Source organism: Gossypium hirsutum, chromosome A09 (assembly GCF_007990345.1).
Source record: "Gossypium hirsutum isolate 1008001.06 chromosome A09, Gossypium_hirsutum_v2.1, whole genome shotgun sequence".
Taxonomy (NCBI): Eukaryota; Viridiplantae; Streptophyta; class Magnoliopsida; order Malvales; family Malvaceae; genus Gossypium; species Gossypium hirsutum.
In genome coordinates, this window is record NC_053432.1 from 10569576 (window position 1) to 10594656 (window position 25081).

At 35.8% G+C, this 25081-nt stretch overlaps 1 protein-coding gene and 1 non-coding gene across 2 annotated transcripts; one reads left to right on the plus strand and one right to left on the minus strand.

The window, feature by feature from the left end:
- Positions 1-797: 797 nt before the first annotated feature.
- LOC121207303 (small nucleolar RNA R71) lies at positions 798-904 on the minus strand. Its single transcript, XR_005902394.1, has one exon. It is a non-coding gene; the product is annotated as a small nucleolar RNA R71 (small nucleolar RNA).
- Positions 905-12932: 12028 nt separating this feature from the next.
- On the plus strand, positions 12933-16257 carry LOC107892129 (uncharacterized). Its single transcript, XM_016817128.2, has 5 exons — positions 12933-13406; positions 13499-13572; positions 14140-14445; positions 14537-14620; positions 15540-16257. The coding sequence occupies exons 1-5, from the start codon at positions 13173-13175 to the stop codon at positions 15898-15900; spliced, it is 1059 nt and encodes a 352-aa protein (XP_016672617.2). The 5' UTR covers positions 12933-13172; the 3' UTR covers positions 15901-16257.
- Positions 16258-25081: the final 8824 nt, after the last annotated feature.

Consider the following 25081-nt stretch of genomic DNA (forward strand, 5'->3'; position numbering starts at 1 on the left):
CCATAAATATACTACTGTTCGATAGGTGCGCTTGTCTTAGTCGAATTTTTTGTCAGTTTAGCGACCATCAAGTTTTTGGGGCTGTTTCCGGGGACTAAGATATTAGGAACGATTGAATTTTATTACTTTATCCATTTTTTTATTTTTATTTCCATTTAATTTTGTTTTTATTTTTACTAATTTTTCTTTCATTTGCTTCTGGCAGGTTTTTATAGTTTATGACTAGAAGTAACCCGTCAGGACCTCTACTTTTTTACAGCAAAATTGAAAGCACAGCTCGTAGAAATCGTAGAGAGATAAGGCGAAGTCTATGATATGTAGAGGAAGAGCAAGAGCACGACACCAATAATACCGAGGAGATGGCTAAAAATCAAAATAATCTGCTGCCTCCTGTGGTTGTCGTAAATCTAGTAAATCAGAATTCTGCTCCTCGTACTGTGTATGATTATGCTAAACCTACTTTAACAGGAACTGAATCGAGTATAGTTAGACCTGCTGTTGCTGTAAATAATTTTGAACTAAAACCTAACACGATTCAAATGATACAACAATTTGTTCAGTTTGATGGTTTGTAGGACGAGGATCTAAACACTCATTTAGTTAATTTTCTAGAATTCTGCGACACCTTTAAGATCAATGGCATTTCTGACGATACCATTCTCCTTCGATTATTTCCCTTTTCATTATGGAATAAGGCTAAACACTGGTTGAACTCGTTACCACGAGGGTCAATCACTACTTGGGAACAAATGACCGAAAAATTTTTGCTTAAATATTTTCCGTCGACTAAAATGACAAAGTTGAGGAATGATATCTCTTCTTTTGTGCAGATGGATTTAGAAACACTTTATGATGCATGGGAGAGATATAAGGATTTATTGAGAATGTGCTCTCACCATGGGTTACCTCTTTGGCTACAGGTTCAAACTTTCCACAATGGTCTGAATCCCTCAACTATACAAATGATCGACGTAGCTACTGGTGGAACTATCAATAGACACCTGAAGAGGCTTATGAGTTCATAGAAGAGATGTCACTGAACAATTATCAGTGGCAAGTCCTAAGGACAAAGCCGACAAAAGCAGCCGGCATTTTTAACGTCGACTCGGTTACTATGCTTTTAAATCAGGTAGAACTTTTGAATAGAAAGATTGATGGTTTATTTGGTTCTACATAGGTACACCCAATAATGCAGTGCGATGCAAGTGGAGGTGGAACGAGCAATTCAGAATACCCACCCTACGATTCCACCATGAAGAACGAGCAAATAAATTATATGGGTAATAATCCTTGACCTCAAAATAATCCTTACAGTAACACTTATAATGCAGGTTGGAGGAACCACCCAAATTTATCATGGGGAGGCTAAGGGAATTAGAGACCACCACCCCATTCAGGCTTCCAACAACAACCTTCCCAGTAAGAAAAAAATCGAACCTTGAAGAGATGATGACGAAGTTTTTTTAAATGGCGGAAACTCGTTTTCAAAACACTGAAACTACACTTAAAAATCAACAAGCATCAATTCAAGGGCTCGAGAATCAAATAGGACAGCTGGCTAAGATGATTTCAGAGAGACCACAAGGGAGTCTGCCTAGCAACACCGAACCCAATCGAAAAGAGCATGTGAAAGCAGCTACCCGAAGGAGTGGAAAAGTGTTAACTGAATCTGAAAAGAAGCTACTACAAGAAGCTAATAGGAAAGAGGATGAGGAGGTAAAACCCAAAATCAGTGAAAAACCGTTGCTGAAGGAATATAAACCACCAATCCCATATCCAGCAAAGTTGAAGAAAGACCGCATGAATGCACAATTCGGTAAATTTCTTGAACTTTTTAAACAGTTGCATATTAACTTACCTTTTGTTGAAGCTATCTCGTAGATGCCTACATATAAAAAATTTTGAAGGAGCTTCTAACAAATAAAAGAAAGTTTGAAGAGTTGTCTACAGTAAAACTCAACGAGGAGTGCTCGGCCATACTCCAAAATAAACTACCAACCAAACTGAAAGATCCAGGAAGTTTTACTATTCCCTACTTAATTGGTAGTTTAAATGTTGAGAAGGCACTAGCTAATTTAGGCGCTAGCATTAATTTGATGCCTTACAAAATGTTCAAGCAACTTGGCCTTGGGGAACCAAAACCTACTAGGATGAGTATTCAACTAGCTGATAGATCTGCTAAATATCCTAAGGGTATTATTGAAAATGTATTAGTAAAAGTAGATAAATTTATATTCCCTGTTGATTTTGTTGTGCTTGACATGGATGAGAATGTTGAGGTGCCTTTAATTTTAGGTCACCCATTTTTAGCCCCTGTTAGGGCTGTTATTGATATGGGTGATGGTAAACTTGTGCTTAGGGTAGGTGACGAAGAGACTATTTTTAAAATTAATGATGCCATGAGATTTTCTAGAGAACAAGATGACTCTTACTATTTTATTGATTTTATTGATCATGCTATTCAATATTGTAATCGTTTATAAGGACATGTTAGAACTGAGTCTTGTCCAAGGAGAGGAGGTAAATGACAATGATTCTGTGTTAGGTAAGACAAAAGCTGAATTAAATTCTAATGAGTCTTCAATGAGACAGAAGAATTATGAGGGTATTAAGGTAAACAATGAATTAAAATTAAAACCCTCTGTTGAAGAACTTTCTAAATTGGAATTGAAGCAACTACCAAATCACTTAGAATATACGTTTTTTGGAAATAATTTCATATTACCAGTGATTATTGCTTCAGATTTACAGCCAGCCAAAAAGTACGAGTTACTTTAAGTATTGAAGGAGCATAAAAGAGCTATAGCTTGGAAGATTTCTAACATAAGAGGGATAAGTCCTTCTTTTTGCACACATAAAATTTTAATGGAAGTTGAATATAAACCTTGTGTGAAAGCTCAAAGATGACTGAATCCTAACATGAAAGAAGTCGTAAAAGCTGAGGTAATTAAACTTCTAAATGCTGGAATTATTTATCCTATTTCTGACAGCCCTTGGGTGAGTCCTGTGCAGGTCGTCCCTAAAAAAGGAGGCATGACTGTTGTGGCTAATGAGAAGAATGAATTGATCCTAACACGAACAGTCACGGGATGGAGAGTTTCCATTGACTATAAGAAATTGAACGATGCCACAAGAAAAGATCACTTTCCCGTACCATTCATTGATCAGATATTGGAAAGATTATCTGGGCATATGTATTATTGCTTCTTAGATGGACTCTCTGGTTACTTCCAAATCCTAATAGCTTTTAAGGACCAAGAGAAAATGACATTTACATATCCATACGGTACATTCACTTATCGATGAATGCCTTTTGGATTATGTAATGCCCCTGCTACTTTTCAGCGATGCATGTTGGCCATTTTTGATGAACTCGTAGAAGACATTATAGAGGTATTTATAGATGAATTCTCGGTATTTTGTAACTCTTTCTATATTTACCTTAAAAATTTAAAATGAGTTCTAATGTGATGTGAAGAAACGAACCTTGTACTGAATTTGAAAAAATGTCACTTCATGGTTCGTGAAGGGATTGTGTTAGGCTACAAAATTTCTAGCAAGGGGATCGAGGTTGACAAAGCGAAAGTTGAAACTATTGAAAAATTACCTCCACCTAGTTTAGTTAAGGCTATTCGAAGTTTTTTAGGTCATGCTGGATTTTATAGAAGATTTATTAAAGATTTTTCTAAAATAGATGAGCCTTTAACGAATTTACTAGAAAAATATGTGCCTTTCAATTTCAATCAGGAATGTTTAGAAGCATTTAATACTCTTAAGGATAAATTAATTAATGCTCCAATTGTAGCTGAACTTTATTGGAATTTACCCTTTGAACTAATGTGTGATGCGAGTGATTTTGTAGTAGCTGCGGTTCTTGGACAGAAAAAAGACAAGTATTTTCAACCGATCTATTAGCAAGACATTAATAGCCGCATAAAAAAACTATACGACGACTGAGAAAGAATTATTGGCTGTGGTTTTTGCATTCGATAAATTTAGACCATATTTAATATTATCTAAAGTTGTCGTATACACTGACCATTCAGCTCTTCGATATCTCCTTTCTAAATCAGATGCAAAACCTCGACTACTAAGATGGATATTATTGTTGCAGGAATTCGATTTAGAAATTAAAGATAAGAAGAGAGCAGAAAATCTTGCAGCAGGTCATCTATCCAGATTAGAAAACCCATATCTTAAAGAGTTTGACAAACATGAGATAAATGACTCGTTCCCTGAAGAACAACTCTTTGCTATATCTGACTCTGAGGAACCTTGGTTTGTAGACATTGCGAATTATTTAGCTGCTAACATTACACCAAAAGGGTTGACACATCAGTAAAAGAAATGATTCTTTACTGATGTGAAAAACTACTTTTGGGAAGATCCTTTTCTTTTATAGATCAAGTCATTAAAAGATGCATTACGAAGTCAAAAGAAATTAAAATCTTGGAACATTGCCTGCCAGGACCAACTAGAGGACATTACAGTGGGACTAAGACCGCAAATAAAACGCTCGAATCAGGTTTTTATTGGCCCACGCTATTGACTAATACCACACATAAAACGCTCGAATCAGGTTTTTATTGGCCCACACTATTCAAAGACACCAACAGGTATGTTACTTCTTGTGATAAATGCCAACGAATAGGTAATATCTCTAAACATGACGAAATGCCTCAAACGTATATGCTTTCATGTGAAATATTTGATGTATGGGGTATTGATTTTATGGGTCCATTCCCTAGTTCATTTGGGAATAAATACAACTTAGTAGCCGTTGATTATATGTCCAAATGGGTGGAAGCCCAAGCTTTACCTACTAATGATGCTAGAGTAGTGGTGAGGTTCCTTAAGAAACTTAGTGGTGAGATTCCTTAAGAAACTCTTCTCTCGATTTAAAACACCTAGAGCAATTATCAGGGATAAGGGTATTCATTTTTGTAATGCTTAATTTGATAAAACCATTAGGAAATATGGAGTTTACCACAGAACAGCTACCCCTTACCATCCTTAAACTAGTAGACAAGTCAAAGTAGCAAACTGAGAGCTTAAACGTATCCTAGAAAAGACTGTAGAGTCAAACAGGAAGGATTGGGCAATGAAAGTAGATGATGCTTTATGGGCTTATAGAACTGCTTTTAAGACCCCCATAGGAACATCTCCTTACAAACTTGTTTGCGGGAAAAGTTGTCATCTACCATTCGAATTAGAGCATAATGCATTTTGGGCTATAAAATTCCTAAAATTTGATCCCAAACTCACAGGTGAGAAGAGATTGATGCAGCTAAACGAGTTAGATGAATGGCGAGATAATGCATATGAGAACTCACGATTATACAATGAAGCAATGAAGCGCTGTCATGATACTCGTTTAAAGCAACACAAGTAATTTGAAGCTGGAGATCTTGTCCTGCTATACAACTCAATGCTCAAATTGTTTCCTGGGAAGCTGAAATCACGATGGTCAGGTCCTTTCATAGTCTAAACTGTTTTTCCATATGGCACAATAGAGGTAAGTCATCCAGCCTAAGGCATTTTCAAGGTAAACGGACATCGTCTTAAACTTTATAACGATAAGGATTTTAAAGATAATAGAGAGGAGCTACGGCTCCACGAACCTGCCTAAATATGACCACAAGGTAAAATCGAGCTTAGACTTTAAATAAGCACTCCTCAGGAGGCAACCCGAGCACTAACCCCACTAAATAACTTTATTTTTCTTTCATTTGACATAGTTTAAGTGCAGGTATTTTTTACCCACACGGCCTGACACACGAGCGTGTCCTAGGCCGTGTGCTCACCACATGTTGGAGATATGGACATGCCTGGAGTCGTGTAAACTCTTAAAGCCTTAGTGTTGACATTCGACAGTGGCGAACACGGCCTGGACAAACGGGCGTATCCATGGCCGTGTTAAAATAGGACACGTATTTTCCCAAGTCAAGGTGACACACGGGCTGCGATAGCTAGCCACGGCCGTGCGATACGACCGTGCGAACCACATGGCTGCAGGACACGAACGTGTCTCAGACCGTGTTAAAACTATACTTTAATTTCCCAAAAATCAGCAGAGGCACGGAATGCGTTAAATCACCACGATCATGCGATGAGGCCGTGTAATCCATACGGGTATGACACACGGCCATGCCTGAGGCCGTGTGGGGACCTGAGCACACACTTTGAAATTTTCAACAAGTCAGAATGGAAAACAGGAAAATCCCACGATCGTGCCTGGAAGCCATGGGCAATCCTGACTACAAGAACACGGGCGTGTTGGAACTCACACAGGTATGGGAGAAGCGAACGAATGAGCACACGGTCGTGCGACGCAACCGTGTGTGCCACACGGCCTAGACACTTGGGCGTGTCCACAGGCCGTGGGCGACACTAACTTAAATCATCAGACCACAAGCACAAATTAAGACACGGGTGTGTTGGAACTCACATGGGCGTGGGAGAAGTGAACGAACGAGCACACAGCCGTGTGAGACAACCATGTGTGCCACACGGCTTGGGTACACGGGCATGTCTAAAAAGCTATGTGCGATACTGACTTAAAATTTCATGAAAAACACGGGCTAAGAGTGAGGCACATGGGCATGGTACACAGCCGTGTGGCCCAACACGAGGCTTGCACGATCGTGGCCCCCTCATTTTCAAACCCTAAATCTTTCATATTTGAACCTCACTATTCACCCTTGCACTCATTTACTGTTCAGTTCCAAGAACACTAGCTGCCGTGGCAACCTAACCCCCACTTCTTCGACCACCACGCCTTATTTTACTTTGCCTTCCCTTCCCCTCTCCCTCGTCACACGACTTCCCCTCTTCCCCCTCATTTCTTTTCTTTTCTTTTCTTTCATTTTTATTTCCTTCCCCACCTTTCCCCACCGTCACTACCCCCCTCCTTCACCGCCACGCCCGCATAACCCTCACCCACGAACTCCACCTCCCCAAACTACTATCGCACGGCCAACCCTCCGACCACCACCAACCATCGTTTCCCATTTTCTTTAACTCATTTATGCTCTATTTTATTCTTTTAATTTTGATTATTATTCTGTTAACTTTAGTTTTTAACATCCATCTTATTGGAAATTTATAACTATTGTTATTGCATTCATTTTAACCATAGCATAGGATAACTTGATTTTTCTTTTATTACTTTGATTCTTGATTTTATTCACTGATTCTAAATAATAGGTTTTTTCGATAGTTTTTGGTTTGGTTAGTAGTTAACTATGATAAGATTCTCTTACTTATTCCTCACCATTAGGTGCATTAGATGTTTTGAATTCATTTGGCATACATTGAGTTCCATTTCATATACTGTGAGTTTTTGCACTTGTGAACATTAATGCATATAGGAATAAATGTTACATGATTTACTTTTAACCTTCTCGATGCATTTATTGGATGTTGTGTTTGTTTTTATTTTGCTAATATTGAAATATTTTATCTTTCAGGACTCATTATGACAAATACACGCGGAAAGACCAAAGTCGTAATCCCTGCTTCTAAAAAGCAGAAGGGTCTAGGAGTGACATCCTCAAGTGCGACCATTGAGATACGCTATCCCTTTCTCCAATTCCCACTAGGACCTCAGAAAGAGTTATTTCAGATTCTACGTGCTCGACCCATTGGCGTGGGTCAGTGCATCGACTGGGCTTCATTGGAACAAGTCCATCTTGCTGACTCAGTTCGGGCCCTCCTCACTACCGCTCCTTGGGACCATTTCTTTGAAATTATTAAGCCGACATACCTCGAGTTCATTTTGGAACTTTGTTCGACATTTTAGTTACAGATGGTTATGTCAGAGTTTGACAACCCAGGCATAGTCCAATTCCGTCTTGGCAGTTTAGTGCGTCAATTGAGTGTCCCAGAATTCGAAGTTGTCTTGGGACTTTTTACAGAAAACTTTATGGAGGCCGACAATTTTCCCCATCTCCACCGTCACATTCATTACGCACCTTCCTCATGTTGGGCAGCCCTCATTCCTGCTACGGGCATCTATGACCCCAGTCGCTCCAAGGCATCGGCTCTCTCTCTAGCATTGCGATATCTCCACGCCCTTTTAGCTCACACCTTAACATGGCGACGAGAGAGCACTGGCGTCGTTAATACTTACAACACATACTTCTTATGGAGCATGAGGCAAGGGCATTTTTCGATCTCGCATACTTCATCGCCCTCGCCTTTCACCATCAGACCGAACGGCACAGAAAGGGAGTCATCTGCATCAGCCCTTACGTGACTCGTCTAGCTCGACACTTTGGGCTCCTGAACACATTGACGCAATTCCCATCACTCACACTCATCGGTCAAATGTCCCCACAGGGCATCTCAAGTATGCTCCATATGAGGATGATAGAGCGTCACCGTGGATTCGATCCTCCTCAATACCGATTAGCACGAGCCACCGATCAAGATGACCCTGAGGATATTAATGATGATATCCCTTCCTTTCATGAGAACCTACCTTCTCAGCCACCGCCGAGTCACAGACCAGTTCATGCGGCTGCTTCATTGACAGAAATTTCTGACCACCTAACTTGATTCAAGCAATATCCGCTCAGTGATTCGACAGTTTAGAGGCGACTCTGCAGCAGATTTGCCAGCATTTTCACATTTTGCCTCCAGCACCACCACCTCAAGATCCAGCTGTCGATGAGGACTTTTGAGTTTAATTATTTTCACTTTGTTTTTCTTTTCCTTTCGTTTTTATTTTTATTTTTATTTTTCATGTTCTAAAAAACTTTTATTAGTATATTTTGAACCCCTTAATTATATGGCTGTTCCTTTATGAGTAACCATAACAACCCCATCGATATAACCCCCTAAAACATTACTGGTGATATCGCAGTTTCAAAAGGTTTAGTCGATTAGTGCTACTTAGGAATATACAAACAATCCTATAGGGACAAATAATCCACAACTGCCATGTCCTACTCGACTGCCACCACGACACCGACCACCATGATAACCTCTTTGATTGGAGTTGTGATTGTGGAACCCAACCTCTGCCACCACCTTTACCTCTACCTAGTTACACATGCACTTCATGTCCAATGTTTATAAATCTGCTTTATCTATTCCAAGGATTACATCCAAATTCAGGGCAGTTTCGTTTCTCCCCCTCTTTTATGATATTATGCTTATATTATTATTATCTATCTTTGTACATTGAGGACAATGTACATCTTAAGTGTAGGGAGGTTATTTATATGATTATCAGAAAATCTCTGAATTATGTCTTGTTCTCAAATAATTTTCTCATATTATTATTAGTATGAATTTTGATTGATTTATGGTTCTTATTGATATGTTTTGGATTAAAACATAGGTAATTGTGCTTTGATTTTTTAAACCTTAGGACAATAGAGAATCAAGCATGATAAGTTGACTTTTGAAAATTAAAATTGCTAGGTTGTTTCCCTGAATTGAGGTATTATCTTGAAGTTTGAAATTTACAGGATTGACATCAAAAACCCATAATTTTTGTGAGATTTTGAGCCTTTTAGAGCATATATCTTTCTTGCTCACTTTTATTTATGGTTATGAGTGAGTCAATACTGATTTTTCATTCTAGAACTTGCATTGATTATACATGTCGAGACCACACCTTTGATTTGATATACTAAGATGATAAAGGCACTTAGGTTTTAACCCACTTACTCCATAAAAAGCCTACCTACATAATTAACCTTTATTGAACCCCTTTGAGCCTTGAACATTGTTTCTTGATTTCCCTTTAATGATAACCCACAACTTAACCCTTTTTGATTCGTTAAGAATTTCTCCCTTTTTATTGACTCCCTTTTTATCGAGATTTGATTTGATTAGTTACCTAACTATGTTCGTTCATTTCAGTTGCTGAATTATTTGTTCTTATGTACTTTGTGTTCTTATTCTTAAGAAAAAGTATATTTATATATTCATGTAATTACATATTGGTATTCTTCCATTATGAGCTTGGATAAGTTAAAGTTACTATATTGAGAAAAAAGCTCACTTCATTAGTTTTGGATAGTTTTAATTCTGGCACTTGTTTGTAATTCAGTAATTAGCTTTATTTTTCGAAGTTTGGTAATTTATTAAATCAATTTCGATTCTAACCATGTTTTTCAGCCTTTATCCACACCTTTAACCCAAGCCCCGTTACAACCCATTAAAGACCTTTTGATTTGTGTATCACATCATTTTATAGTGGTGGAGATTTGATTTTCATGCAAGCCTATGGTAATAACTTTTCATGTTTGACTATTGAGTGCTTAATCATTGAACCTTAAACACTTTGAGTGATTTGAGTGAATCTTTAGTGAGGATGTCAACCCTTATCGATTTGGAATTAAAGGTAATTACTTAGATAAATGGAGATACCTATGATTTTATGATTAAAATGCTCAACTTGGATTGTTTGAAACTTTAATATTCTTTTAGTTGAATTTTTAATGTATAATTATCTGTGGATTATTTCGAAACATTTTTTATAAAAATTATAAGTTGAGAAGAATGAATTTTAGTTGTGAGTGAGGATTTTGCTTGAGGACAAACAAATGCTTAAGTGTGGGGATACTTGATAAACCATAATACATATATATTTTTACCCCATGCTTGCCATATTTTTGGATGATGTATTATAAGATTTAGTGGATTTGATGCTCTTAATCCTTTAATTTCATGTTTTATTGCAGATGAGCATAGGAAAGAGAAAAGTGCAAGAAAAAGGCCCAAAACGGATAAAATGGGTTTATTTTAGTGCTTCACACGGCCTAGACACTTCCACATGGGTAATCCACACGCCAGTGCGCGACACACGGGTAATCCACACGCCAGTGTGTCATGGCCGTGTCGACATTAAACCATATCAGAATTACACACGGCCTGAGCACCTTCACACTAATCCACACGTCAGTGCGCGACACACGGGTAATCCACAGGCCAGTGTGTCATGGCCGTGTCGACATTAAACCACATCAGAATTACACACGGCCTGAGCACCTTCATACTGGCGTGGCATACGGTCGTGTCCTTGTCGAGCCCAAATCTAATTCTATTAGAAAAAGGCTAATTTTAGGCTATTTTGGGCATTCCTAAGTCTATATGAACACCCTAGAAGAGGATCAAAGGGGAGACGGAGAGTAGAAGGCAGAAAATACTCGAAGACAGCCATTGGAATCATCTCGGAAGCAGGATTTACTTCAATATTGAAGATCTTTATTCAATTTCTACCGAAGTTTTTGGGTTTCTTTATGTTTTGTTGTTTTCCCAATTTTGAGATGTTTTCCCCCATCATTATGAACTAAATTCCCTAAATACCTAGGGAAGATGAAACCTAAGACGAATCTTATTATCTTTTGAATTATATGATAAATACTTGTTCTTATTCTTAATTCTGAGTTTTGATCCTTGCATTAATATTTCAGGATATTAATTCAGATCTTGATGTGCTTATTCAGTAGAGCAAGAGTCCCTGTTTAAGAATAGATCTTCCATAATTAAGTGGAGTTGTATGCAATCCTAGAGATAGGACGACATAAATCTGTCGGATTAGAGTCAAATCTAATAAGGAAATCCATAGATCGAGTTAATGCGACAATAGGGGTTTTAATTAGAAAGAGATTTCAATTAATCAACCTAGCGCCGTTGTTTTTAGTCTTGAGAGAGATATTAACATAGGCTAGGGATTTCTACGGATTAAGTTAAGTAAATAAATCGTCTAATTTAGAAGTAATAAATGAAGTCTAGGCGGACTCTTCCTTGGGTATTGTTTTCTCCATCGGTTTTCCAAAAGTATTTTCTAACTTTTATCTCTGTCGTGCTCTTAATTAATTAGATAGTTAAATCTTAGTTTAAAATACCCCTTTAATTCTTAGGCTAGATAATAAAAAGATAGTAATTACTAGTACTTTTAGTCCTTATGGATACGATATTTCCGGTCTCACCATAACTATACTACTGTTCGATAGGTGCGCTTACCTTAGTCGAATTTTTAGTTAGTTTAGCGACTATAAAAAAAATGGAGACCAAGATTGAATCATTAAATATTGACCAAAGATAACCTAAGGTCTATCTATAAGAGCATTTGCATAGTCTTTTATCATTCTAAAATTTAACAAGATAGTAATCATTCACTAAATCCATCAATTGAATGGCACTGATTGGCTTTCAAAGAACTTAAATCTTATTGAGGAGCACATCAAAACCAATTCTATGTCCCAATAATTTGATAACCATAATCTTTGACATAGTAGCATCAAGAAGACTATGCACGTGTTTGGAAAAACAGATTGAGGGCACTCCATCAGTTAAACCTATGATTATATCACACTCCCTAAGGTCTATGTCTTCCACCTTGAAAGCCACATTCTTCCTCTTGTTAGATCTCGAATTACCAATCAATATATCCCTAAAATAAGTCTTCTACTCCTCTTACAAAAAGGCCCTTTAAATCCATCAACCTTCCCTTTATTAATGCCTTCCCTAAGATCTAAAGCTTGACTAGCTATATCTCCCATGTCTGACTCCTCCACCATCACACATTTATAATCCTTTGCTCCAGATCCTGTGACAACTTCCATCAATAAAACTTGTTTTCTTTGATTTTCTTTTTACCCTTAAAGTTTATAATGTTAACACCAAAACTAGAATATAATGTGGATTAATTTACTCTGTCATGAATAATGCGATAACGTTTCAAAAAAATTTTAACTACAAAATTGACCCTTTAATTATATCAATTTTCAATTAGGTATCTAAAGTTTTTTTTGGGAAGTGGTACATAAATGATCAATTTCATCTCATTTTATATAAAAAAAATATACAAAATCCAATAAAAATGTGACACATGTCATGTTCTTATGGTTGAAGTTTTATTTTGGTGTAAAATTAGACGAAATAATACTTTTGACAAAAAATTTGTAGGTAAATTGGAAAAAAAAGTATAATGTAAGGGCTAATTTTAGATTTAAGCCAGAAACTCAAGAGAACCTTCGATAGCCATAACACCAGTAAATCTTATCCTCCAATCTCAATCCGCGCGTATTTCCACGCATTTCCATTTCGTATTCCTTTCAAAATATCTCCTCACGCGCTTTGCTCACCATCCCGCTCTCTTCAGCTCCTCACCGTCGACTCCTCCTTATCTTTTACTCCAAAACCTTTTTTCGATGGCGGATCCAAGCAACCTCTCAGCTGTTTCCTCCGAAGATGCGGCGAAGTTCGGTTTCACGCGCGATGAGATGTACTCCAGTAACCTTGCCGGCACCGTCAACCCGTACGACCGCCACTTGTTCCTCCGCCATAAGTCGTATAACGATTGGGCTTCCCGTGTCGAAGAGGACGGCCTCCCTAATCTCCTCTCCTCCGCTCTTAAGTCTCGCAAAAACGACATCCCAGTCAAGGTAAGTTCGTTTCGTTCTATCAGCTGTCGTTTACTTTTAAGGTTTAAAATTGTCAATTAATCGTAGTTCTATATTTTTCTTTTCCGATATAGACACTGTTGACGGTTATTGAAGGAGCGGAATCTGACGGAGATGTGTTAGTTTTCCCTGAAATGATCAAATACAAGTAAGCTTTCCTTTTTTGCACCTTTTTTTAAATTATAATAAATTTCTTTCTAAATGCTGTTGAATTTCCTTTTACTAGATCGGATGCTGTAAAACTTATAAAAGATGGAGCTGAACTTTACATTTTGTAACTTATAGGGTATGAATCTATTTTTCGTTCAGATGTTGAGTAAGAATCTGCTAAAATTTTTCTTAATGGAACTACTTTCTAGAAACATTTTTCATGTGGTCATCTAACTGTAAATCAGGAAATTAGCATTTCTTGAATTATGGTTAAATATTTAGTTTAATGGGCATGTGTCATGTACAGTACCAAAAAAAAAGGACATGTGCCAAAGTCTCAAGGCTGATTTTGGGGTTAAAAATGTAATCATTCTTCTGTAATTGTAGCTATGATGAGGATTAACATGTGTTTTGTTTATGTAATATTTTCTTATGTTTATTTGTTGAGTTGAGTTGAGATTTATTATTTTATTTTATTTCTTTTGTTTGTAAAATAATGAGAGAATGCTAAGATTATGAATGAAGGGATTTTAATGCTGATTCTCTTTTATTGTATTGATGGAAGGGGTTTGGCGGACTCCGATGTGGATGGTTTTGTTGAGGATGTGCTTGTGAATGGCAAGCCGTGGGCTTCTGGAGTTCAGGAAACATTGACTGGTTCATATATCTTTGTGTGTGCTCACGGTAATCGTGACAAGAGATGTGGTGTTTGTGGACCAGCTCTGATTCAAAAGCTGAATGTGGAGATTGAGTTGCGTGGACTGAAGGATCAGGTGTTTGTAAGTGCTTGCTCTCACATTGGAGGGCACAAGTATGCTGGGAACTTGATTATCTTCAACCTAGATTCTGAGGGAAAGATCACGGGCAACTGGTAATATCAGCATCAGCATCACTATGTCATTACGCTTCTATGTGTTGAATGGATTTTTATATTATTGGTCTTTTGCCTTCAATGGTTGCAGGTATGGCTATGTTACTCCAGAAGATGTGCCTGAGTTACTTGATCAGCAAATTGCAAAAGGAGAAATAATACAACGCCTTTGGAGGTTTGTGGTTTTTTTAATTTATGCTGTACTTAAGTTGGTTGAATCTGTAGTATTCCAGTTTGTTCTATTTCTGGGTACATTCTTCTATTGGAGACGAACTTACTACCTCAAAATTGTGTTAGAAGAAGTTTTGACCCATCAACTTTGTCACTAAGTACTTGAAATGCAGAATTTTGGAAGCTATTCAGTCACTGAAAGATTTCGTAGATTACTCTTAGTGCTGCAGCCATTGATTGACTTAACTTGCTCTCAAGGCAACCAATAGAATTTCATGCACATAACTAATAGTAATTGGCCCTTAGCTTTAGTTTGCCTAGAAAGATTTGGAATTCTGATTCCAAACACAGTGCTTGAATATTTTGTCCCTCATAAAACCAAGGTTTTCAGAACTGGACTGGTAGTTGAACCGGTCAGACCACCAGTTTTTGATTTGACCAGCTCATTCGGTTTAATTGAATAAATTGTTAAAACTTCATAAAAAATAAAAAAATATTTTTTAAAAAAGTGAAAACTGGTTCAACCAGTTTTTTTAGCTCAGTTCTGAGTGGTTCATGGGTCAACCGGTGAACCCCTCTCTCCGGACCAATACCCCGGCTGGTTTCTGGTCCAACCGGTCTGATTGGTCAGTTCGTTATAAACAAAAATTGCCTAGAGCGCTCTAATGAAAGTTTTCTTTTCTGTCTGTGCTCCCTGTTTTTGGTAGGATTTTAGTAAAATCGTTCACATTACAACTGCTTATTTTACAGTGTGCCTTGCTGGTAGGAAGCTCCATGTCAATTGTGTGACTCATCGCATATGCCATACTAAGCTTTCAATTGTTTCTAGTGTTATATTTTTCTGTTTTACTTAGTAAGTAGTGCACTTATAATCTTCTCAATTAAATGTAAGATGAAAACGTGTATAATCCATACATCTACAGGGGTCAAATGGGGGCTTCTACTGAAGGAGGTGATAAAACAGATGAACAGAAGCTTCCAAATGGGACTGAAGTGAAGGAAAATGAGAAGCACGAAGAAACTACTACTCAGAAGACAAAGGAAAATGTGGATGGTTGTTGTCAGGGTGCTAATGGGTTTACCTGTTGCATGACTGCTAGTTTGGAAGCAAATGAAAAAGAGAAAAGTGAAGAGCCAAGAGAAGTGTGTGGAAAGATTGGGATGTGCAAATTGACAAGCTGGGTAGAATCATGGGAGCAACATCACGTTCTTACAGCAGCAGCCGTGGTTGGAGTTGTTGCAACCGTTGCGGTGGCTTATAGCTATTATAGAAGGTCAGGCTGAAGCAATCCTTGTAATCCAATGTCTTACTGTTTGCTTGTGTGTTGTATACCCCTTTTTTTGGTCCCTGAGGCAAAATAGTTAGTAAAATAATCCTCCAAACCACAAACTTGTTTGGGAGATTGAAGTAAAATAATCCTCCAAACCACAAACTTGTTTGGGAGATTGATACTATAGTCACTTTTTACTATACAGGGATTTGAAGTACCAAACTTTAGCTGGTGTAGGGATGAAATATTACCTCCACTGGTTTTTTCCAGTTGATATCTGTTCAAAGTTAGATATTTCATTATATGTATGACTTTGTTTTTATTAAACATTATACGAATGGAGTTTGAGTGCTTCATCTTGACACAATAATCCTGGCTTTTGTGGAGATATTGTTTTCTTTCAATGATTTGCAGAAGAGTCTCTTTCAACAGGTTATAAGAAAGCCTTGATTCTCTTACTGGAGGGTCGTGTAATGAAGCTCTTATTTCAGTATTTTTTGCCCGTAGTGATGGCAATGGATGGTAAAAATCAATATCCAACATTATTTGATTTGATTTTTGTGGATTTGGATGCTAGTTTTACTATCCGTGGTGGATTCTCTTATATTTCTTATATTTGAATTGCTGCGGTTTTGGTTTGGATAGTGTTGGATATACGAATTCACGTAAATTAAAGATAACCTGTTTGAATTAAGTGCCTTTGCATTCACTGATGTTAGAAAATCAGGTTAAGCAGCACCAAATACCAGTATTTAATTACAGAGATTTCAATTACCTTTTTGAGTGAGCCTGAAATCTATAGGCTAAAGGGTTATCATCCTAAAGACCAACCTCAATGTTGAACCTGTAACTTTCTCTCCTTGCATCGCCTTCATAATCTGCTCTACAATGTCATGCTTTGATTGTTAACTTCTTGTCGATGCGTAATCTGAGCAATCCTGCTGAAGAATTAACAGCTTTCGAGCTGTATTCTAAGCTCTCCAGGTTCCAGCTACGGTGAGTTGAAGCAGTCTTGGCATTACACCTTCCATCAATATACTACATCTCCAGCATATACGACTCTTTGCACTTCTGGTGAACCCTCTTCTACTGCTTCCTCTAGAACCCTAATTGCTCCACCAGTCCCTTCTTGGATCGAGTTCTCTGACGAAAAAACAATGTTTTCTAGTAGTGCCATTGCTTTCTGTCAGCTTAGATGACTTTTCGCCTTTTCGGAACAATGGATAAGTTGAAGCAAGCTATATATTACACCAGAAGAAGCCATTTTGATGTAATTATCTGACGACAAATTGACAGATTCCAAAGCGTAGCTATAGCATCTGTAATTGCTTGCACGCTAAAGCTACTAATATTGTTTGGATCATCGTTTACCAGGTTCAGGATTTCTACAATGAAGCAATTACCAGCTTGTTAGCTGTGGAAGATGGCAAGATCAACATCGCAGCGATCATAAGTTGGGTCAGTTCCGGATTTCGGCATCGAAAAAGGTCCAACAATGCAGCAGGTATGACCCCAGCTTCTTCCACTGCCGGGGACAATAGAGAAGCTTCAATGGCTTCATCAACTTGTGACTGAAGCATTGAGATCAATGGTGAAATAATCCCTGTTGTTTCACCCAATCTATGCTATTGCTTGCTGCTTAATTTACCGAGTCGAATAGTAGCTCGAATCTGCAGTTGTTTGTCCAGAAATAGAGTTAAAAAGGTGATACATAATGAAAAAAATCATGATTAAAAAAAGGTAAAAGTAAAAAATTAATTAACGGACATGGAAAAATTTTCACTAAAAATGTAATAAATGCTAACCTGTTTGGGGTATGCATAATAATTATGTGGATATTAAAGATTGCTTAAGAAAATAAAAAGTAAATAGTAATTATAATTGAGATTGAGATATATTTTGGGTTTTCTATTATTTTCAAGATATAATGGTCGATTGGGCTATTGATTTTGGAATCTTCTAAAGATGTTTTACTTGTTTATTTTATTATGAAAATATAGCTTGTGGTGTTGCATGCATATTAAATTGAGATTTACTTTTTCTATTTTTGATTTTTTTTTCTCTATTTTCCTACAACAAACGACCCATGTTTTTCATTTCATGATGTACCTAATATAGGTTTTTTATATAAATATATTTTAAATTTTTTCATATCTATATGTATACTATACTACTAGGTATTAGGTAAACTTTGCTACCATGGAAAGTGTATTTTTTTCTTTTTGGAAATTTAATTAGTTGGATATTTTTTGGAAATTTAATTAGTTGGATAGTGATTTCAATATTTGGTATGTTAAATTTTATTTATTTTAATTGAAATCTAATTTTTTGTTGAAAGTTACTTTTCCATAAATTTGTGATTCCCACGGTAAAATGTAAGAATATTACTTTCCCATGTAAATTAGAAATTTAAAAATATCAAAACGAAATTAGTCTTATTTTATATTAGTTTAGGGTATTAGAATATAAACGAAGATGAAGCTATTGCCTCCTTCCTACTACTTGATTTTCTCTACAACAGATTTTTCAAAAGTAAGGTTTTTTTCTCTAATTTTATTTTGGGTAAATTACATCCAAGGTTGTTAAACTATTAGTAAGTTTATATTTTGGTCACTCAATTTTGAAAGTTACAAAATGGTTACTGAACTATTTGAAAGTTTTTACTTAAGTTACTAGGTTGTTAAAATCGTTGTTGTATGGGCTTCTCTGTTTGTACCAACTACAACAATCGAAAGCTTTCCTCTTTATCTTTTATAGTTCAGTTTCTTTTCATGAAATAACTTTGAATGTCACGAATCTGCGAACCAAAATCTGTATAACTTTTTTCTTCAATCTCAGATATTAACCATCATATAAACTTGTATCTAAGTTATATTCTTCTACTTGTCGATGGGAATCGATTTGTCATACTAATCGTAGAATCGTAGCTTGGAGTATGCTAGTTGGGCTTCTTTAAAAATAAACCTAACAACCTAGTGACTTAACAAAAAAAGCTTTTGTATAGTTCAGTGACTTAAATGAAAATTTTTGAATAGTTCAATGACTATTTTATAACCTTTTGAAGTTGAGTGACATAAATGTAAGCTTACTAATAGTTTAGTGACCTTGGATGTAATTTTCCCTTTTATTTTTTTATATGCGTATTTAATATATATTATATGGTTTATATACTATATTTATTTTCTATTATTTTTCTTTTTCTTTTAGTATATTAATTGAAAATTCAATTTTATTATAGTATTTATGAATCGAGCAAAAAGAAAAAAAATTAAGGTTAAGTTTGGCTCTAAGACTAATTTGACCGTAATCTTTTTGCATGATTTACCTTCAATTATGGTTTGTTGTATATAATTAAGAATTTTACTGAAATAATTTTCGAGCATTAGCAAATGATTGACAACTTATTTAAAAGTAGAATAGATAACACAATAGCTCAATCAAATACAAAAGCAATTATGTATCATATTCAAGTAAAATATCCAACATAAATTATGTTCATTGGAGCTTTGAGGAAAAATGTAAAAATTATCAATTAAATTTTAATACTAAATATGTATTTCAAATATGTGTTAAGAATTAAGTTTATTATAAAAATTAAATACATTAATATTATATTTTATTTAATAATGGTAAATTCATAAATCATCATTACATTTTTAGGAAAGTAATTAACAAACCAAATGTGATAATATAACTTTTCCAAGATTTTAATTAATATCTTTCAATATATACCAAAGTTGTAAAGTAATCTTATTGGTGTAAACTCGAAATTATATAGGATTTTTCTAATAATTTTTACCACTTTTTTACTTTAAAAAATATTAATTTTGAGTATTTGTTGATTAATTAAGTGAATTTTGCTTAAATTTTAATAATGAACATGAATTTATAAAGTATGCAAATTTATGCCTTTTTATATGGTTTTGTGCATAAAATTAAAGTATTTCATGTTATTTATTAATATGTTAAATTTACTGTAGCACCCCAAACCCGGCCCAGACGTTATGGCCGGATCCGACATGCCACATCGAAGCGTTCAAAACATTTTATATTATTGATCCAGAAAAAAAACCTACTTAGTGTTTTAAAAGATAATTTCATTATAGGTTAAAGTGAATGGAAGCTGTGCACCAGGTAGGAAACCGGAAAAGAGGAGGTGAGTCTATCGGACTACTTCAGTACCAAGCTCCCTTCGGATCCAATCCTAGACATACACACCGCCATTGCCACACCTTAACGTCATGTATATTTCTAGGAAACTGATTTGATTAAGTCATTTTTAGGAAAAGTGATTAATTTTGGAAAATACTTTCATTGCGGAAGCTTTGCTTGTTGTCGTGTTATTTTGAAATCAATTATTGTTTTTTTTTTGAAAATGTGCCCTAAAGCTATCCAATTTCAACAGTTAAAATAAGTAATACCTATCTTAGTAATACATATTAAAACCATCAAAAATAATTAAGCGGCCTTATTACATTTAAAAACCCAAACCTCAACGTAAATAATAGGATGTCCAGTTCACCAAAAGAAAACCAAACTTTCAGAACGGGTGGCCACTCCGAATTCCCTCACAGCTCAAGCCTATTGGGCCTAAGCCCATTCAGGTAACAGTGTTACTGGACCAGAGCCCTTTTCAGATTACAATAAACTGGGCCTTAGCCCCTTATTCAGATAATAGTATGGCCCATAGGCCCATTTCAAAATACATGCAACATCAATAAACATATGCAAGCCCATTTGGGGAGACTACTAAACCCACCAACCACTACACTCCACCCGAACCAGCCATACACTCCATGTGGGGAATAGCTCAACCCACCCAGCCCAACACTCCACAGTTGCAGCATTGCTGCTCAGTTAACAGTAAATTGAGGCAAAGCCTCCAGTACGTGGACAAGCCACTTTTAGTACTTCCTCCGTCAATCTCCCAATCCCATGCATCAGATAATAACAACATGGCATGCAGTAAATAACAACAGTCAAACATGCATTTAGGTCAATTTAACCCTAGGGGTATTTCGGTAATTTATCTACTAGGGGTAAAACTATACATTTTCCACTTTTAAAGGTATTTCAGTAATTTATCTATTTTAGGGTTTTTCATGCATATTCCTACCTTTCACGTACTAACAGAATCACTACCGAGGGTTCTTACCGAATTAGGCCCGTTGGCCCATCATTCCAATTTTGGCCCATTAAGCCCAAAAATATCGAGGGCACAGAAATCATGCACTTTGCAGTCCAAACATTGCAGCTTACCAAAAACATTAATCGATTTACCTCACGAGCATTCGCACACTCACAAATCTACAAAATACCAGTTTTCGGCATTTCGGCCTTTCGACTTTGCCAATCTAGACTAAGAAAGAGGGTGTTAGTTACACACCTGTTTGCGACGATATGCTGATGAGATCCACACATGAACTACCTACAATTGGATTACTAACACATTAATCTAACTATTCAAATACGAACTACGTATTAACCCCTTACAATATTCGGCCAACCACACCTACAGATCATAGTAAGCTTATAAGAAATCAATAAGCAACTTATTAACAAATTTTTGTCAATGTTTACCACATAATCATAATCACACTGCAAGCTGTTTTCCTGAACAACAGTCACTAAATCATTTATAACTGGAGCTACAAAACTCCAAATCAAGTGCCGTTAATTTTAACTGAAAATAGACTCATATATCTTCTATCCATAAAATTTTTAGAATTTTTGGTTTAGCCAATCAATACCATATTTTTCTTAAAGTTTCCCATGTTTCACTGTTTGACTAATCTGACCACTCTTCATTACGAATCAAATTTCTCATTGTACAGAATTCAAAATATGTTCTCGTTTATTTAATTTGAAAATAGAATCATTAAGCTTTAATTACATAATTTATTCAGCTTCTAATTCATCTCCCACAATTTATGGTGATTTTCAAAGTCACGTTACTGCTGCTGTCCCAAGCAGATTTATTACCAAATCACTCTTTCACACATAACTTGCATGCATGTTTTTTTTAAACATGTATATCACCAATCAATCATCACATATCTATGATTTTACTTAAGTATAATCTCCATTTCATCATTTTAAAGCACAACATATTAGCCGATATTTTCCCTTAGCATCTAAGCACATGCATGCTCATTTGTTTGGCTCAACTTCACATATCTTCCATTTTTCATCAAAAGAACATGAAACAACAACCATTTCCTTCATTTTAATTCATGACCAAATGCTCACAACACAACCAAAAACCAAAATATGCTTCAAGAGTTAAGGTAGAATCAAGAAGAACTCATGAACATCAAGATAGAAGCAAACTACCATGAACTTACCTTCAATTTTCTTCCCCAAGTGACCGAACATTCAAGAGCTTTCTCCTCTCCTTTCTCTTCTCTAACTTTTGGCTATGATGAACAAAGATGGACAAAACTTTGTTCTTTTCACCCCTTTTTTTAATAAAATTTCATATTTCATCCATTTAATTCTTTAATACAAAAGACATGAAATTCCCATCATGGAACATTTACCTAACCCATTATCATGGAACATTTACCTAACCCATTATCATGAAACATTTACCTAACCCATTATCATGGAACATTTACCTAACCCATTATCAATTTGTATCAATTTGTACCATAAATTATGGATACCAAGTGCACATTTTGTCTACAACAACATGATGGCTGGCCACTTCATGTAAAATGGGAGGTTTGTCATGCAAATCCTCCTATTTTGCACTCCTATTTATTTGGCCACTTCAATTTAGCATATAGCATTTTCAAACATTTTCACATAGGTTCTATTTCATAATTTCACCCCCTTTTTCTTATGGAACAAAAATTAACTAAAATTGCTGGGTTCTATCTTAAGCTTGGGCCTTCTAGAGGCCCACTAACATAATTAAACCTATGCCAACATTCATAGAATTCCTAAAAATTGGGGCGTTACATTTACTTATGAAGTGGGATTATAGAGTTGAATTTATTTTAATATTGCATGGACATGAGCTATTATTCTCATGTGTTGGACGACAAGACTAAGCTTAATGGGTCATCAAGATGCCACCTTTGATCCAATAAAAAAAAGATGATACATGTTGGCCAAGTCTACAAGCTAGTTGGGTCATTAACCGTCTAGTTCAAGAGAAGAGAGGCTGAATTCGACAACCACAATTGGGCAACCAATAAATCAATTTTGGGAAAATTATATGAAGTCCTCACACTTGGAAGAACATTGGAAATCAGCAAGATTTGCTTGAGAAACCGTCCACCCCTTGCATGATTCAAGCATGAACCAAACCACCTTTTCTTCCACATATCATGGCCAGCCATAGGACGGAGAAATCCAAAGGATTGTTGCTGATATTTTTAGTAAACTCTCCCACCTACTTCAATTATAATTACCACACCTATCTCACCTTTTCAATCATCCCTTACTCATCCCTTCATCCATCATTTGCACAACATTCTTCATTCTCTGTCTTACTCTCTTCATCCACCACGCCTATCATTCCATTTTTCCCTTAGTTTTTAGCTAGCAAAAGCCTTGAAGAGGTCATCTCTTGGCCGGCCATCTTGAGGAGCTATTCGTAAAAGTGCAACAGGAGAAGAGGAGGAAAACACCTTCAATCAGAGTACGAGAGACTGCCGACTTGAAATAGAGTTTATTCTTCCATTGTTTTAAAATGGTAGCTTAAATCTGTTTAGCTAGATTAATTGCATTAATTCAATGAGATTTATTTAATTCATATTTAAAGTGTCCATGCCTCAGTTGATCATGTTTTCAATTAAATTCAAGTATGTATTTCATACATACATGATTGGATGCATTAGAATTAGTTGAGCGATCCTAACCAGACGACATCTAGCGGACGCAATAGTTGAAAAGTGCATGTTTAATTTATATCCTAACCCAACTAAATTGAAGGTTCATAATAACTTTAACGAGCTCTATTATCTTGCATAGTTTTTAGGTTTATGTGATTAAACTGTTTCAAACCTAACCCATCCCTGTTACTTCACATAAATACTAAGAAACCCTTAGTTTAATATGATTAGTAAAATGCATATTTCACTAAGTATAAGATTCCGAAAGGACTTAATTTGATTTCCAAACTCATGAAAGATCGATTTTCCATGGAATGTTTTCCGAACACTGTTAAGCATGATAAAAATGAATCAAATTTATTAATGTAGTTATCCTAGCCTATTCATGTTATTGATTGTTGAAGTTGTGTTTCTGTTGCTAAATTCATTCATACATTTAGATAATTTTCATACTTAGATAAAATTGCATTAGGGATCAATTTTGCATCTAGTTAAATTAATCTAGTTTGATCATCATCACTCAAATTATTGTATTTTTATTACCAAATTGTTAAATTACAATTTTACAATTATTCAATTAACATACACAGTCCTTGTGGAGACAATAGCTCTTTTACTTACTTATTACTTGATAATGACTATGTATAATTGCACAAACCGAGCGTAATAAGTTTTTGGTGCCATTGTCAATTACTATCAACATAATAATTTTTTTGAAATTATTTTTCCAGATTGGTTTTTATCTAACTTCTAACCTTACTAATTTATTCTTTATTTTTTGTGATTTATTTTCAGGTGTTTATGAGCATAGATTGAATTATTAATATATTACTTGTAGACCTTGAGATCGAGCGGACATTTAGATAGAGAAGACGTTAGAAATCAGCTCAAAGACAAGTCGAAATGGACTCTAGAAATCAAAATTATGGAAAAGGTAATAGAGCCGATCATGTGCACAATCTAATTCTTATTGTTGATGATAGGGATCGTGCCATAAGACAATACACTATGCCACTTTTCAATGAATTAAATCTGGGAATTAAGAGGTCAGATATTAAGGCACCGCAATTCGAATTGAAACTAGTCATGTTTCAAATGCTTCAAACGATAGACCAGTTCAGTGGTATGCCCATGGAAGATCCACATATTTACCTTGGATTACTCATGGAGGTGAGTGATTCATTTAAAATAGCCGGTGTTACTGAAGACTCATTGAGTTTGAAGCAATTTCCATACTCGTTGCGAGATCTAGCACAAACATGGCTGAATTTGTTGCTACCAAGTTTAATATATACTTGGCAAGAATTAACAGAAAGATTTTTGGTTAAGTATTTTTCATTGATTAAGAACTCC